Genomic DNA, 17,340 nt, shown 5'->3' with positions numbered 1-17,340 from the left:
TTCCTCCAAAGGTAACCAGGCAGCTCTCAGCTCCTGTGCTCTCAAGGGTGGGGAATTCAATGCAGCTGTTGCCACAATTAGAGAGACTCTTGGGTGAAAAACTGAGGCCGTTCAGTCAATCAAGCACAAGTTGATTTACGGCTGGTAGGTATTTGAAGACAGAGGTTGCACATGCTCCTCTTGCATCGATTTTTTTCCTTGTTAGTCTTTTAGGCTTGACACAAGTGGGAATACACCAATTTCAACATGTCCCTCCATATTACCCCTCCAGGTTAGAAGGAAAGGAGATTGAGCTCACTTCTGCAGCAAGAGACAAAGTGCAGAGGAAGAGGAATGGCTGCCACTGTCCTGAGTGCGATCAGGGCCAGGAGGACTGACAGCTCTGCACCAAACCTTGTGATGAGGGATGATAACTTCATTTGCCATCATCAGGCAAAAGGAAAGCACGATCAAGCAGCACTCAAAATTGTGGGCTAAACTAAATTCTGGGAAAAGTTCTTACAAAAACAACAAAAAACAATCCCTCTAAGGCTAATGAATTAAAAACTTAAATCAGCTTATGAACAACTATTAGCACAAAGTGCTCATATATCACTTGCGCTAGAGAAATATCAGATCTGCGAAAAGGGGAAATACAGCCAACAGTATGCTAACACACTTAGCAGAGGTAAAAATCAAATATTCTCCCTTGTATCAGAAATTAAAAATCAAGCAGGGAGCCAACTAGCGTATAGATATATTAATAAAGTTCTCAGCTATTTTTATAAAGTATTGAATAGTTCCCAATTATATTACGGTAGTAGAAACAGCATATTGCATTCTTTCAGATTTCAGTAAATTTTTCTAGGCTGTTTCAAACAGATTAAATTAAACAAGAAACAGAAGCAACATTCCCTCCAAGAAATACTTCTAACTGTTAATTCTGACTTAAAGGAGAATTGGATGGTTTTGATTATTTTGATGCATTTACTATACGGTCTCCTCAATCCCTTGAATGGATCTTTGAGGGGATAATATCTAGATAGATTTCTAAATAATAAATGTACCTGACTGAACTATTATATGAAAATTTAAAGATCTGGGAAGATGTGCTTCCTTGAGTCTTTGTTGTTTTTGAATATAGCAATCACAATATTAATGCAAGACCTTTATCATACTGGAATCCTTATTAGCTAAAATGCAAGAGTTATCACCTCTGCTCTTTGCCTGAAACAAAAAGCAATCTACATTAGATGAGCGGTTTTGTTCTAAATGTATGTCGGAGATTGGAACTAATTAAATTCAAAGTTTTAAGCATCAGAATAGTTGCAATGGAATGTTGTAGTTGTATTATCAAACATTTAGTCACTAAATGCCACTGAAAGATTCAAACTGATGTTATTGAGCTGAAGTCTAAGACGAGAAATTAAGGGAGCTCCCAGATTGGATTCAAACTTGGAGAAAGAAGGAGACAAGAGAGGAATATATAGCGTCCCTTACAATATCGCACTTCCCTTCAGGCACCAGAGTGAGCACAGGTATCTGCATGGAGTCACAGCCAACCCTGAACCTCATAGAATCATCGTAGAATCATGATTTGGGTTGGAAGGGACATCGAGGATCGTGAAGCTCCAATTTCCCCATCCCCCTCCCCCCTTACCCCTCTACCCACAAGCAGGGCCATCAACCTCCACATTTAATACTAGACTAGGATGCCCAGGACTCCATCCAACCTGGCCTTGAACACTCCCAGGGATGGACGGGGCATCCACAGCCTCTCTGGGCAGCCTGTTGCACCATCTCACCATGCTTATAGTAAAGAACTTCCCGTGATATCCAACATAAATATCTGATATCTTCCCTCCTTCAGCTTAAAACCATTTCCCCTTGTTCTGCTATTATTTACTCTTTCAAAGAGTTGACTCCTTTCCTTTATCTAAAGGCTCCCTTTAGATATAAAAAGGCTGCAATGAGATCACCCAGCAGCCTTCTCTTCTCCAGCTGAACAAGCCCAGCTCCCTCAGCCTGTCTTTGCAGGGCAAGTGCTGCAGCCCTCTGACCATCTTTGAGGCCCTGTCTTTGGTCCTTCTCCATCAGTTTTTTCCTCCCTGAGCAAGAGTGCATACTGAAAAGTAAAGAGTAAGAGAAGCATAAGAGAGGAGATAATATCTCAGTGACCTAAGGTATGCAAAGGTAGCTTGCCTTCCATTTTGTTGTATGACACCAATGTGAGTGCTATGTCTCAAGAAGCTCATTCAGCAGGAAGGAAGCCAGCTCACTGCATTCCCTTACTAGTAGAATTAAGGCACAGCAGAAAAGAGCGTTCAGAACTAACTGTCTCAAGGATGAGATTGGAGGTGCAAAGAGCAAGCAGCCAGCAACACATATCTTTTGAAGTGGGAAAAAGAGATCACAGCAGCCATAGACTCCGAGGAGAGCCCCAGGATTTCTTCCTCGCTAGTTAATGGGGATGCAAGAGTTGCCCTTAGGCTACACTCACTTTTCCACCAGCCTAAGCCTGTTGGGTTCCTTTCATGTGTTCAAGCAGTTGTGACTTACACCAGCTTATGAGAAAAACTTCACGCTTCAGATGGGAAATTGCCCCTGTGAGAAATGTAGTGCCTCTCCTCTCACTTTCAAGGGTAGAGGTGGGAAGGGGCCGTGACAGAGCAGAACAAGTGGTTTGTGTCCTGCCAGCATGGTCCAGAAGGAGAGATTGAAAATAAATTGGAACTGGCTCTGATCTATCATGTACTCTGGTATTAGGTAATGAATACCATAAAGAACTAAAAGAATTTGACCAGTATCAGGAAAAAAAACACTGTGAGAAGAATGCTTGAAAAGACATCTCTTCATATTGCTGGAGTTTTGGACAAATGAAAAAGCAAGTGATCAGGCCAAGGTTTAAATACACATAAAATCCCCAAATCTGCCTGTAAGATATCTGTAGATGTCTGCAGCCAAAACAACCAATGCTATAAATGCTGCTTGCGAGAATACATGACTCAGAGAGGCTAAGTGCTTTTGTTTGCCTGTTTATCTCTGCTTATTTCAGCATTTTGATGCCTACAGTCAAAAGCAGATATCAGTTCAGCACCATGCCTTTTAAAGCTCCTGTACTTGAGAAATATAAATGGAAACACGTCTCTGATTTTCCACACGCTCTATTGCTAAGATTAAGAATTCAAAACTTACAGTAAAGGTCTGTATATCGTGGGAGGACACAAAGGGAATGATAACAGTGCATTACTTTCCTACACACTCCAGCTGCACTATAGGGGATGCATACTTGATATCCAGCAACTTTGCTTGTACATAATCCCTTGAATTTACAAGGAGACACACACGCCCTCTCTTGCAGACCTTAAAACCTAAACAAGGCAGTGATGACAACACATAAGGAAACACCTTCAGGGAGGAGAAAATGGAAGGATTATTTATAATGAGAAAAGAAGCAAGACTGCTTGAAGATGAAGCTTAATTACAAGGGAAGATTTGAAGGAAGATAGAAAAAGTTTGACAAAGAACAAGCTAAAAATCATGGCAGTGACATAAAAGGATGCACAGAACTGAAAAGATGAAAGTGGGAATGCACATTAACCTCTCTTTTTTGTCCCAAAGACTTATTCCAAAGTTAAAAAGTACTACTGGATATTTGCCATTCAGCTGCTGAATATGAGAACACACCCTTGCAGGCTCATCATGGCTCTAGATTGGCCTAATAAATCACTTGTCCCAAGACAATGCAATTAAGCCTAATTAGCCGATGCCTTTATTCCTAAACAGTCTTTTCCCAAGGGAGGTATTAACTTTTGGTTTCTAAATTAGCTCAAGGATCTAAATTGCTCTCATCTCCTTGGCAAAGAAACAGTTCCTTTCTACCTCAATACAGAACACTTCATGCACTCCGGGGACATGTGTTGCACTCCACAAAGACATTGCCTATACATCACTCCACAATTTGAGTGCACCACGACAGGCCCTTCTGCACACAGCAGCACAAGCTATCATCTGTGACCCCTGACTTTCCAACACACCGTGTTCAGTGCAGTGTGCTGGAAGTCTCAGCATTGCTTGTTCAGACCGACTTGGCCAGGCCAGGGTGCTCTAACAAGTTTTCAGCAGTGTCAAGATATTCAGATCTGACAGACTACAAGGGCAACAATTGGAACATCAGTCCCCTGCTCTCAGAAACATTTTAACCAACTTTATTTCTTTCTGGTACTGTAGTTGTAAAGCAACCTTCCCAACATTTCTGTTATTCTCCCTCACGCTTGACAATAATCACCTCACTCCAAAGCCATATTGCTCTCAACGTCAAAGAAGCTTCAGCTACTTCATTTGGGGATTAAGCAGCTCTAATTCTAAAAGGGATAATACGGTATCTCCCCAGAAATCGATAGAATAACTGAAGGAAAACAACCAGATCTATCAACCCTGGAAGGAACTGAGCAACTACTTCCAAAGTAGAGCAATTGGGAAGAGAGAATTTGGCATGGGAGCAGGGTGGGGACCAGGGAGAGGAGGGAAGGGGAGACATCAGGCACTGACACAGCTTACATTTATCACATATCACTGAAATAGTTCACCTACCAAAGACATGCAGGTCTACATAAAAAGGTAGAGAGAAACCTTTTGTCCTCTGATATTTTCAATTTTCAAGAAATTCAAAAGAAAAGAGATCTAAGAGAAACGGTTGATTTTTCACCTCAATGTACGAAGAACTTGTCTGAGGGTATCTTGTCCTTCTCAAAGGTACTATGAAATGGTTGCTTTCTTTAATTTAATTTTTTACCCTATAGCAAAAGCAGACGTGATTTGGACATCAGCAGCTTCCTGCACATACAACACTTCTTCACATCACTCAAACTTTTCATTTTTAACCTCTACCTGCTGCTAGTCTGTGCTGAAGTCTTGATAAATCCTTTTGCTTTAAACGCTAGGCTGTGTACAGTTTTCATTTAATCCTCTGCCAAGTCTTATCTATTATTCTCCCGACTACTTTACATACATTTATTTCCCTTTCATCTTTTTAAATTGTGCCTTACTTTTTCTTACAAGGATTCAGAGAAGACTTTTGTTCCGTTCCTATCTCAAGACTCCGAGAGTTTGTCCCCTACCCATCCCTTATGTCAGCTGACAGCAGGATTAAGCTCATCATGCATTCACAGCTGCTATGAATACCTGGCTGCTGCTGTACCATATATCCTAGGTGCTTGCAAACTTTCACATTTCTGTAAAGAATCATAGAATCATTAAAGTTGGAAAAGACCGCTAAGATCATCAAATCCAACCACCACCCCCCACCATGCCCACTAACCATGTCCATAATGCAGCTAACCTGCATGGCAAATTATCATTATCCTTCTTTTCATAAATGGAGAAATTGAGAACTGGGGAAAAAAAAAAAAAAGGTTTCTGTGAGCTCAAAATGCAAGTCAAGCTGATTTTCAGTATTAGTCTGTCACCTTAGTGTTGCCTTTGTCTTGGAAATCTACACAACAGAATTCAAATGGAAATTTAGTAGCCTGGGATCAGCATGCAGCCAGTGGTCAATGCATCAGCAGTGTTCCGTACTCTGCCCAGGTCTACTGCCACAGAGAAATGGCTCTAGCACAATTAGCCAAGAATATATTGCTCTGTGATATATGTGATATAGATAGAACAGGTATTAAAAAGAGCCATTCAAGTAATAAAATGGACTTCAAAGGAGCTGAGATCATGAGAGAATAGGGATATATGGGGCCCATATATGTCAGATTGATTAAATTTTACTACTGTGGGAAGAAAGATAGTGGACTAGTGAAGGACTGCCCAAAATACTCAGGTACAGATATTAATTAGGATAGTTACAAAATGTAACTTTTAAAGTCATGGCCCTGCTATGAGTTAGAGGACCATACCTAGCTAAGCTGAAGCGCAGGATAGTGTTTGGTGACACAGAAGAAGGGGACAGATAAGCTTGTGCTGCCCATACCTTCCACCTTCTGATCACCAGGCCCAGGGATCAAACCCAACTCTTGAACTGGTGAATTACTAATTTCAGAGAAGCTAGTGGGAAGCTTGTGCGTAAATAGAAGTGAGACTGGTGATTATTTCAGTCTCTTGGGACATGGTATTACTGCACAATGCAGGTTTGGAGGTGTTAGATTTGCAGTTAGGCTGCCATAACGCCTCCGTTTGCAGAGATCAGTCCTGAGATGGCCCTATCTGCTGTGAGAAGGCTACTAAAAAATTAATAAATCTCTCTTTACATACACATATGCATAAAGATAGAATACAGAAAGCAGCAGAGTTTTCACTGTTTTCTAGTCCAGGGAGCAACTCTGGATGGAACAACCTCTGTGGGGAATATAGCAGCCATACCTACAACACCAATGTCCATTTGCTTGCAATGTTCATATTAGCAAGACTCTGGGCACAAGGAAAAAAGCACACATATGGAAATAAAGGAAATTAAAACAACAACAAAACACCTTTAAGTGCCTTTGATGAAAGGCAGTAGCTGTGCTTACGAGTGTCTTAGTAAAGAAATATGGATTAAGTTGTTTAATTTCCACTAAGTACCTAAGTCCTTTTTGCCCCAAAGTAATAGAAAAAAGCACTTGGCAAACATTCTGGGTTTTGTCTCTCTGAATTATGGCCAGAACATATTTATATTTTTTTAATATTAAAATATGATATATAATTCCAATAGATAAATAACTACCTAGTCAATAACTTCTAAAAAATATAAAGGTTGAAACAAATCCATAGAAGTGGGTAAAGTGACATCCATAATGCTGATCATGAGCAAAAAACCAATATCTCAGGTGCTTTAAATGACAAAGGGCTATCAGCTGGAATGGAATTTAATTAGCCTTTATGTGTAGATGTGGTGGAAGTGAAGAAAGTGTTTAGTGCTTCGGTTTTGAATGAAGTTGTCTGGCCACTGGGTGTCATCCTTGATTCAGACGACAGCCAAAGACTTTTTTAGATTCAACATAAAAACTGCAACTTCCAGAGCAGTTAAATTCCACTCTATTTGATTGTACAACATACAGCAAATTGCTCTGCATTTAAATCAGCTATAAAATTGAATACTTTGACAAAGACAAATTCTCCTTTGTCTCACTGTCTTATTTGGAAACCTGAAAAGGCTGGTTTGGTAGGGAAGAAGGAAAAAAAAAAAACAGGGTGTATTAGCTACAAACAGTTTTGAGAGTGATTATCAAATCTTAAGAAATATGAAGTAACTGTGATTAAATAATGCAGAAGGTCTACACAGGAAGCTTGGAATCATATTCTTAATTGAGTCTCAGGTTGAAAAAACTTTCATACAAGCATTTGTATTTAAGGCATTCAGCATCCAGATCCAATACACAAGTTAACAATTATGTATGAAGAATAAGTTCAGGAAAAACCTGCTTTTAAGCCCTTCCCTACACTACCAAGCCAGTACCCTCCCTGAAGTTCCAATGTTTCATCAAGGAGGAAGAAAGACTTGAAGTTCTTGAGACTTTTCTCATTCATTCTATTGCTATTCTGTGATTTCCAGTTGGTCCACTTTTTCCACCGCTGCATAGCATCTTCCCTACATCCCACAGCCAAAGCAGGAGGCCAGGAGACCAAGCCTGCACCTGCTGACTAAGGGTGGACTAACAGACACCTTTCCAGCAGCGCTATCCCAATATCTGGAATATTTTGCCAGCATTCACACATGAAGATCAAATCAGCTCACAGCAGGTCATATGTCATCCTAATGAGTTTTCTGTTATGGGTGACTGAGAAGAACTTATCTGCGTTATTTTGTTATCTCCTGAGAGTCTAGACAGTCTGAAACCAACACATAGCACAGCAAAGCTGTTTATTATAATATTATTTCTCTGAAACCTGATTTAGTTTGCCTTCCTCAAGCTAAAATGAAAGCAAGTGCCAGCAAATTCTCCAAGCATTAAAGCCAGACTGTGTTTACATTTGTCAATGCATTAAAAGTATTAATCCTACTGTTCTTAATATACATAAAGGGCAGACATCATGTTTTAAATTACAGGTATTTTTTTTTAATGCAGCTAACTTCAGTTCTGATAGCACAGCTTTTCCTGGATTATAAAGTCTTTGAGAGCACAGATCTCCATGTAATGCTTCCCAGCTTTACCAGTGGATATAATTTTAATGAAAACATGCCAGTATTAAAGAGCTATTAAGACACAAAGTTGAAATTGCCTTTGATTTTGTTCACCAATAAAATACTTCAATGATTAAAAAAATCCATTTTTAAAAAGAAGATATTAAGTATTCTCTTTACATTAAGCAATCTCACAGGCATGATTTGGGTTTCTTATTTTTAATATTATAAGCATTCTCTTTTATGATTACACTTAGTTTAGAATAGCAGACTTCAAGGAAAAAATATTGAAGATGTGAGTTCATACACTAACAATTTCAAAATATACCCAAATTAGCATAAATAACCCTTCTGAGACAACAAAGTCAGATAACCAGATTACCTAAACTTGCACTACCCTCTTCATTAAGGCAATAAGTCAGCAACAAATATTAGTCTAATAATCTTCTTTGAAGCAGGGAATTTTTTTTCTGCATCCATCCATGCAAACATATTACAAGTCTATGATCAGGAATCCTGTATACCTTTGCAGCTCCCTTTATTTAAGTACAGAAATACACTTACGCTGGTTGAATACTCTGGGAATGCTTCTCATGAATGTAGGCAGCAGCGAGGCCTCCTGCTCCAGAATTTAAATACTGGAAAGAATAAATCAAAATATAAGCATCTTTTGTGCTCGTTATCTGTAATGTATAGCTTTTCTTACCTCACCCTGCTCTATAAAAGAGACTAATTTCAATATTTCTCATGGTTTTTAAAATGGAGATCTTAGCACTTGTCTCAAAGTGCTAACGTAGGTAGAAGTAGATGTATTTTTTCAAATTAGTTCTAAAAATATTCTTGGCTTACATATCGTATCTGAAATCTAACAGACAAAAGGCTGAAGCAGACCCACATTATAATATACAGAGAAATAATTCATTAATCTGTGTCTATTGATTCTCAATCTCAACAGAAAGTGAAGAAAGCTAATAGATACCCTGCTGCATGACCTGAAATTCTTTGAGTTTAGGGGAAATTGCTCTAATTGAGGGACAATTTACAAAAATCCCATAGTGGCAAGACTTCCTCCGTGTGGGAAATAAGAGGAGAGCCTTTGGTTCCATGGCCACAAATGTGAATGTGCATCAGGGCAGATGTCTAGCCACTGCTAGCATCTATCCACCAACATCCACTAACACTAACAACAAAAATTGCTGCTTACTTTTTGGAACTTCTCATAACAAAAGCACCACTAAAGTCAGTATCCTTCAAGAGATGTTGCAGCTGGTTCAAAGATTCAACCCAAGCTTTGAATAATAACATCTGAGGTATAGCTCAGACTCATCTTACCTCTATAAATGAGATTATAGAGGACCTCATACAAGGAATCTCTTTTACCTTGTAGGTGCACCAGCATGCAAAATCCACTCCCCAGTCATGCAAATGGAGCTCTATGTTCCCAACAGCATGAGCCAGGTCAAATCCAACAAAGCAACCCTGCAGGAAAGATATTTAATGTATTGCTTATCAAGATAACCAACACCTTAAAGTTACTTTGAAAAAGTATCTTTAGAGTTGTATGTATTGCTCTCTATACAGGCTTGATAACAAGTTCCATCATCTACATATTTTTTACTATGAATAAAAGCTCTATGCTGTAGGTATCTACCAAAACTGTGAATTGTTTTATGGGCTTGTCTTCAAGGACACTTGGAGATAGTTTAGATTTCTATTTTTTTTTTCCCCTCATACAGTAAAGTGGAATCACTTGAAATAAGCACTCAGAGAAGCTGTAGGCAGAGGAAAAATAGGAATGTACATAATGACATTATTCAGAGATGAGCAGTTAGATTTTACTGTTTTCTTATGTTTAAAATCCCCTCAATTTTCAAACCCTGGTGTTGCTCTTTGGGAATCCAAATTAGTGAGATAGCATCCTATGAGACATGTTGATTTTTAGGGATTTTTGTATTTCTTAACACACTACAATTCTCTGTTAAAAGTAATGTATTTTTACAACCAAAACTTGTGTGGGGCACTATGTAAGGAAGGAGAAAAAAAGACATAGAATGCAGATGTATAGGTCACAAATAGCAGTTTTACACACAAAACAGCCACTGGATGGCAGCATTCTTTAAACTAAGAAAGTCTTCTTAACTTTGCTATTTATTTAAGCACAGAGAAATAAAACTGCCTTTTGTGCCTAGACTACAAATAAAATGCTATTTTGCATTTTGCTTTAAAAACCACAAACAGCCAGCTTGAAAACAGCATGGTAGGCATAAGAGTGAGAGCCCAGGCTTCCAAAAAAAATCAGCATCCAATAATAAAACAAAGGATTTTTCTTTTTTTTCCAAGAATCTCTTGCTGTTTCTTGCACGAAGGGAGTCTGAACTGAATTATTTAAACAATACTTTGGTATATTTAATCCTCTGTATAAGATAGATAACAATTTGAATGAAGCAGCATTTTAAGAAGATCCAACGGTAATTCCAGTGGAGGAACTAGTGAAGTTATCAGCTGGAAAAACCAACCCAAAACGATGGGAAGAAGAAAATCCACTGCCATAGTATTTGCTTAATATAAGCATCTGCTATTAAACAGAACCAGAATTCCAATAAATATTCCAGCCTTCACACACACTGCAACTTGCCTTCATAGAGACGCTCAGGAGTAAGTTAGGACAAATCAACGTAAATGGTGAGGTTAATGCAGAGAGGCTGAAGTACAGTGGATGCCCATGGGAACACTCTCATTCAGAGATAAAATGGTTTAGGTTCAGAAAATAAGATACTAAAGCCAATCTGTTAGTGAATGAAAAAGCTTAAGACATTAACCCGGCTTCAAAACATCCGTTGTCTGGATTTAAACATTTACATGCATATGAACTACACCAATTTTTTAAAACTGCTATAAGAAATTCATTGGTTACAGTGAAAGACAGACATACTACAATATGTTAGGAGTCTTGGAGAATTAGTGTGGCAGCACATTAACAATATTAATACAGAAGTATTTGCTGCTCATGAAAAAAGTCAATAAAAAATGCAACCCTATGGTAAATGCTGTCTTGAATTCATGTGTTCCTTCCTTACATGTAAACGATAATTTCTACAATATATTTAAGTGCAAGATGAATAATTGAGAAAAGATAGTAGAGTGAAAATAAGAGAAGATGGTGAAGCACCCAGAGAAGCTGTGGATACCCCATACCTGGAGGTGCCTAACACCAGATTGGATGTGGCCCTGGGCAGCCTGATCTGGTGGGGGGCAACAAACACACAGCAGGGGGTTGGAACTGGATGGGCTTTGAGGTCCATTTCTACCCAAGCCATTCTGTGATTCTGTGATATGATTCTGTGACACCTGGAGGTTGGATGCCCTTGCAGTCACGGTAAATAGATGCTCCATAGCCAGAGCTACGCCTGTAACCTCAGTATGTCCCAGTGTTTCTGAGCACTGATGCCAGCTTGTAGGTGTTGCCTTGCATCAATGCCATGCACCTGCAGCCCACCAAGCAGACAGCCACCAGCATGCCACCCATGGGACATATCCTCAGCCATTTCAACCAATCCCCACTGTTTTGAAATGGTTTGGCAAATCCCACAGTGCGCCATTAAACTTCATGAGCCTGAGAACCTGGGTTCTGTGCTGGTTTCCTGCACCACCTCGGGAAATCCCACTCATGTTTTGCTCAAGTTGTCATCCCCAAAAACGATGATGCTGCTTGGCTTTCCTAGGAAGGCATCTGGCACGAGTCGCATGAACAGCAAATGTTTTGCCACACAGATTTCATGGAAGAAATAAAACAAACTGAAACAGCTCTCCCCACACACACCACACAGAGCAGGGACTGCGTGGGAACGTCACTTCCCCAAGCACAGGGAAAGCAGAGCTCTCCATCTGTTATGGGCAAAGCAAAGGACGCAAGCACTCCCCTGCCTCTTCCGTTTTATTTTAACATCTAAAAGTCATTCCTACAACGTGTCTGGGTAGCTGCTGATAACCAGCAGGTAACAACTCAGCATGGACAATGACATTTGCAGCGACGGAGAGAAATGACAGCCTCACACAAGCAAAGCTGGGACATTTAGAGTGAGACGGGAAAAGAAATGAAGATGAAGGATCTTAAATCTCCTCCTACTGGGACTCAAGAGATTAAAATACTTTACATACTGTACAGAGACAGTGAAAAGTACAATATAACTTATAAAATGAAAATCATATTTGAAAGGCAGTCTCCTAGAAGTCAGCCATTTCTTTGCTTGCAGAGGAATAAAACAACTAAATCTCCTGCAACCTCTACAGCAAGCACAGAAATGTGGAACAAGAAAAACTGTTACATCCTCTTTCAGCCTGCTGATGGGTCTCTAGCACAATACGCTGTAATTTTGATTTATCTGAGAGACCTAAGATGGAAAAATAGCCTGAGGTAATTTTTCAAGCTTAATTTAGTTCATTTAATATTTAATGACTTAATGAAGCTGTCTATGTGCAGAGCTTTCACTCTGGGAAGAATCTTAACGTACGTAGAGAACTTACGAAATTGGCTTAAAAAATGTAAAAGGAAATTGGTAACTTAATTCATAAATGATTGACCTCAAGGATCCTAGGACATTTTCCAGACCTCCAGAGCTTGTAGCTCAGACCTCTAGCTAAGCCCTGATGGGGTAAAGCACTACAGGACTTTATTTCAATTGTCCATTACAATAATTAAGACCATCTGTTGGACTTTTTTTTTTTTCCCCTCAGCCACACCAGTTGACTAGTGATATTCTTCCCCCTCTTCTCAAATGACACTGTCTCCTATTGTCTTCTCAATTTCTTGTTGTCAGCTCTCCACAGCTTCATTACTTGTGCTCAGGAGCATGTGACCATTCACTACTCTTCAATACCAGTAAGGAGAGCCTTGTATTTCTGTTGTCAACATGACTTCTCAGGCACAGTCTTTTTTTATGTACATTTTAAAGGACTTCAGCTGTTCTATGTTAATGTCATGTATGAGACAGTCATTCTAACCACTGCTGGTTTCATCAGGTCCAGAAGCTCTTGAAGAAGAAATGGTCTTCAAGTTATTCCTGGGCTGACACACTTTCATAAGTACTATACAGAAAAGAAACCTATAGACATTATATGGATGCTAATGACTAATCCCATCAGGCAGTATTATCACATGTATCTAGCTCTGCTTGATCTGTTCCATGGCATTGGAATTTCCCTTTGAGTCACCAAGTTGACCTTTTAAGACACTGAAACATCTGCATGACAAAAAACACTCGGGGAGAATTCTGGATCCTAAGTTCTCATAACATTCCCTAACTGGTCCATAAAAGAGGAAAAGACAATAAAATAAAAGCAAAGTACTTCTTCAAACAGCATATGGAAAAGCCCTTGTGAAAAAAAATAAAAATAAAAATAGCTGCTTATCATAACTACCTGGAATCTGCCCTAGATGGTTGAAATCTCAGTAGCCTCACTGTCCAGTGTAGTCAAGATTTGTTCTAGTTGACACTGCATGTCAAGTTCAACTTGTTTCAAAACTGAGGACCAAAAGCACCGGATTAAATCCAATCCAGGTTAGTAATCTGAACTCAAATTTCTTAAGCAGCAAAGGCTGTTTCCTTTTCATCACATCTCCTCCTCTCTCTAAGGCTGGGTCAGCAGTTGTTCCTTGCTCTCCTCTGGCTCAAGATCAGCTCCTAACATCAGTTCTGACCTGGGAACTGAGGAGAGGAGCCAATTGTGTTTGAGGACCCAGCATTTTGCTTTCAGTAACCAGAATCTCCAAAATCAAGAAGCAGCAGCTTACAGGAAAACAACTTACTGCTATTAACACAGCAAACTCTCCATGAATTGCTGATTTAATAGCTACTCAAGTAAATATTTGCAGTATGCTGATTGTTTAAGTGTGGTGAAACTGTATGTTAAAAAATAGTTTTGTATAAACATATAAACATCACTTAGCCCAGAGGCAGAATCCATAAGGATATGGAGCTGAATGTATCTGACAGTGGGGGAAAAACAAGAGCTGCCTTATGCTTTGCTTTTAAGGCTATCTAGTCACTCAAGCACTTCTACAGACTTTATTACTATACTTTAAACACAGTAACATTCCAGGTCATGAACGTACTCACTTCCCAGTCCAACACACACTATCCATGAACAGGTTAATTACTTGTGTGCACAGTTTATGTCTACATTCATTCAGAAACATTCACAGGGACACAGCAGCCCACGCACCCTCCTGCTTGAATTAATATTTTGACTTGCACAGCCTTATGGAAACATTAAGCTCTCTATAACACATCCTGGTTATCCTCTCAAATAATATAACCATCAAGCCCATTTTTGCTCTGTATGAACAAACTATCAGTGACTATTTTTCCCCTGGAACATGTCTCAGCATGTCACTGAGTTAGTTCATAGCTTTCACTGAAGCCGCAGAGCTTCTGCTCCTTGAAATGTATGCCCATAGTCCACTGAGCATCTGTAAGAGAGAATGTGAAGAGAGTTTTCCAAATCATTCATATATACAGTGAAGAGAGATCTCAGATTTTTCAGACCCTTCACAGAATGAATTTGGAGGCATGGTTTGTATGTGGGTGTTGGTAGCTGAGCAAAAAGTTCTGCTGCGACAGAGAGCATGAGTGAGCAATGCACTGGCTGGCATCACCCCATCAATCACCTGTCTGCCCTTCAGATGTTGCAGTCCACCCTTCTAACTGCTTACCTTTAGAAAAACACTGGGAGAGGAAGGCACCACAAAGGTGCTGATTTTAGAGCTACTTGGAGCTGATGCACAGACCTGCTTGCCCCTGCAGCTGATTGCCTTCATTTCTTTCTTCCTCGGACCTCTACATCTGTGTCACCGGTTGGTGCTGTTTTAAATTATGTTCAGGACCAGTTCTGTCATCAAGTGTTGCTTAGTCAGAACCCCCCTCTTTTTAATAATCCACAGCCCCTGCACCTGCTCTTCTCACATCTGCTCTGCTCTTTACTATCATTTTTCAGAGCCCAGCTCCTTACTCCCTTGACCTTCAGAGAAACGCCCACAGCCAAACCTACAGCTGTGGAAGACACGCTCTGATATGAGTCAGGAACATCTCCAGAGTTAAAACATCTAATTGGAAATAGTTAGCTGCTTTGCAAAAGCCCAGTGATACTAAATAAATTCATTTGCAAGTGGTTTAATCTTCACTGAGATAAAAGGTACATCTACTAAAAGAATGCCCCTATGCAAAGCCTGGAAACTTCCTGGAGAGTAGACTTGATTAAAAACTGTTTTCTCTTGGATTCCTGAGGCAATTGAGATGGTTAAAGAACTTTTGCAGCTATGCCCATGGAGAACACTGTCTGCAAGTTCCTAAGGCTGAGTCATCACTAAAACACAGTCATCTTGTGATGCTGATGTGTTCGTCTCTGGAAAAGTGAGCAGCAGGGTTGGAGCAGTGCTGGCTGTGTGGGAGCTCACCTGCCTTAGGGGTGAACACCGTCAAAGTGAGGCCACAGGGAAAGAGGGAAAACTATGGAAGTCTGCCAAATGAGGAGAAATCTAGCACAAATTAATCTTTAAAAAGAGACAGAAGCTATAATTTCCTCCTCCTCCTCTACTACATTGAACCTCTTGGAATTCTATCCTTAAGGGAAAGCTTGGTAGAAATCAAGTCACGCATAATCTCCATAATCTCCTCACATACCTTAAGACCTACCTATAAAATCGGCTCTCTCAGCCCTCTTTCTTCCCGCAGCACTCAGTTCCCAAATGATCTGTGCACAGCATGCTTTTACCTTTTATCAGAGTCCCACAGCTTTCCACATACGCTCCAGTTTGTTCCACAAAAAGAGGAAATCAAAAATATTTCACTATATATACATTTAGGCTGGGCTTGGAGCAATCCTACCTACCTTTTTTTGGCCAGCTTTTGTTATTCTAGGGATGTCAAACAGCTGGCCTGTGTAGTACTGCACCCCACTGAACAGAACAACAGCAATGGAGTCCCCTTCCTCTTCAATCACAGCAAGAATATCTTCAATCCTCAAGGTCTCCTCCCCCTAAAACAAAGTTAAAGCGCACATTTTACATCAACTTTGGCAGTAATGAAACTGTCATTTCTGATTTCATAATCTATATTTTAACACAAGCCACGCTGCTTGCATAAGGAGATCAAAAGCAAATCCTTAGCGCAGTAATGATATACAAAGGTAGAGCCATGAAGTAGCCTCTGAGTAGAGTTACTTCAAAAAAGAAAATTAGCAAACTTATCTCGAAAGTGCCAGTTTTTAAATGTCTGTTCACTTCATATTTTAGCATGTTTCATACTCTAATATTTCAGACAGCTTTAATTTACAAGCCAGCATATATGATTATTTTTAAATATCATCTGAAATTTGTGACATTCACAAGGATTAAAAGTTGTCCAACAGTTTCATCCTATACTTTGTTGATAAACTTCATATCCCAGAGGAAACCATTATAAGTTTGCTATATTTCTGTTTCAAAAACAATAAGTCTCGCATCATCAAAGCGCAACAATCCCCAAACATGGGGTCATTACATGTAAAAGAATTTTAACAAAAAGTCTCTCATTCTTGATTCTTTATGGAAAAGCAACTGCCCTGTCCTCCTTCTGTCTTCCTAGCAAGGGATTGTATAAAACATACCAGCACCTAGGGATCAATTAGGCAGTGAAAAGCTAGAATTAAATTAGACTTGTTACTGAAAAGAGCTAGGGCAAGATTGTTGAATTGCAAGTATTGCAAACTGCTGTTATCTCAACCATTCTCACAAAACTATCAGCATTCAGTAGTGGGCTCTTTACTTACAAGATGATTCAGATTTCAGAAGCAAAAGGTCACCACTGGTTTATAGTTAGGTGGCAGAGTTCTTAATACTGCAACACTGAAGCAAGGCAATCTTTCAAATTACTCTGTGCTGCATATTATTCAAAGCAGACCTTTTCCTTAGCCTGTGCTGATAAAGGCACAATGCTGTTCATGTTATGGCAATCTTTTACCTCAGGACACTAAAAGGACATTAGGGTTTCTCAATGAACTGTTCCATTTTTGCAGTTCTCTCAGGATGCTGTTAGCTTTCTGCAAATAGGAAAAAATGGGGTTGTGGGGGGGAGGGATGGGAGGTCACATTTTTAAGGCAAATGCACCAGTTGAATCAGACAATTGTAATTCTGATTACAAAGCTGAAATTCTACCTAAATATACATTAAACTTGTGTAAATTTGTCCAAATACTATAAAAGCATTATAGGGAACGCG

At 39.6% G+C, this 17,340-nt stretch overlaps 1 protein-coding gene across 7 annotated transcripts in view; it reads right to left on the bottom strand.

The window, feature by feature from the left end:
* Positions 1-7,490: 7,490 nt before the first annotated feature.
* LOC100543523 (kynureninase) overlaps positions 7,491-17,340 on the bottom strand; it is a 36,702-nt gene continuing 26,852 nt past the window's right edge. For 6 of the 7 annotated variants that reach the window (XM_019617321.2, XM_010714014.2, XM_010714012.2 and 3 more), the window contains 3 exons: positions 15,974-16,120; positions 9,467-9,565; positions 7,491-8,724 (listed from right to left, as the gene is read on the bottom strand). In XM_019617321.2, coding sequence (XP_019472866.1) covers positions 8,647-8,724; positions 9,467-9,565; positions 15,974-16,120 — 324 coding nt within the window. In that variant the 3' untranslated portion in view covers positions 7,491-8,646. Of the gene's footprint in view, positions 8,725-9,466; positions 9,568-15,973; positions 16,121-17,340 lie in introns of those variants that run through there. The other variant, XM_031554260.1, reaches the window with a different exon arrangement.

Source organism: Meleagris gallopavo, chromosome 7 (assembly GCF_000146605.3).
Source record: "Meleagris gallopavo isolate NT-WF06-2002-E0010 breed Aviagen turkey brand Nicholas breeding stock chromosome 7, Turkey_5.1, whole genome shotgun sequence".
Lineage (NCBI taxonomy): Eukaryota > Metazoa > Chordata > Aves > Galliformes > Phasianidae > Meleagris > Meleagris gallopavo.
Note: the sequence above shows the minus strand (reverse complement) of the source record. Positions and strands in the feature narration are given on the sequence as shown.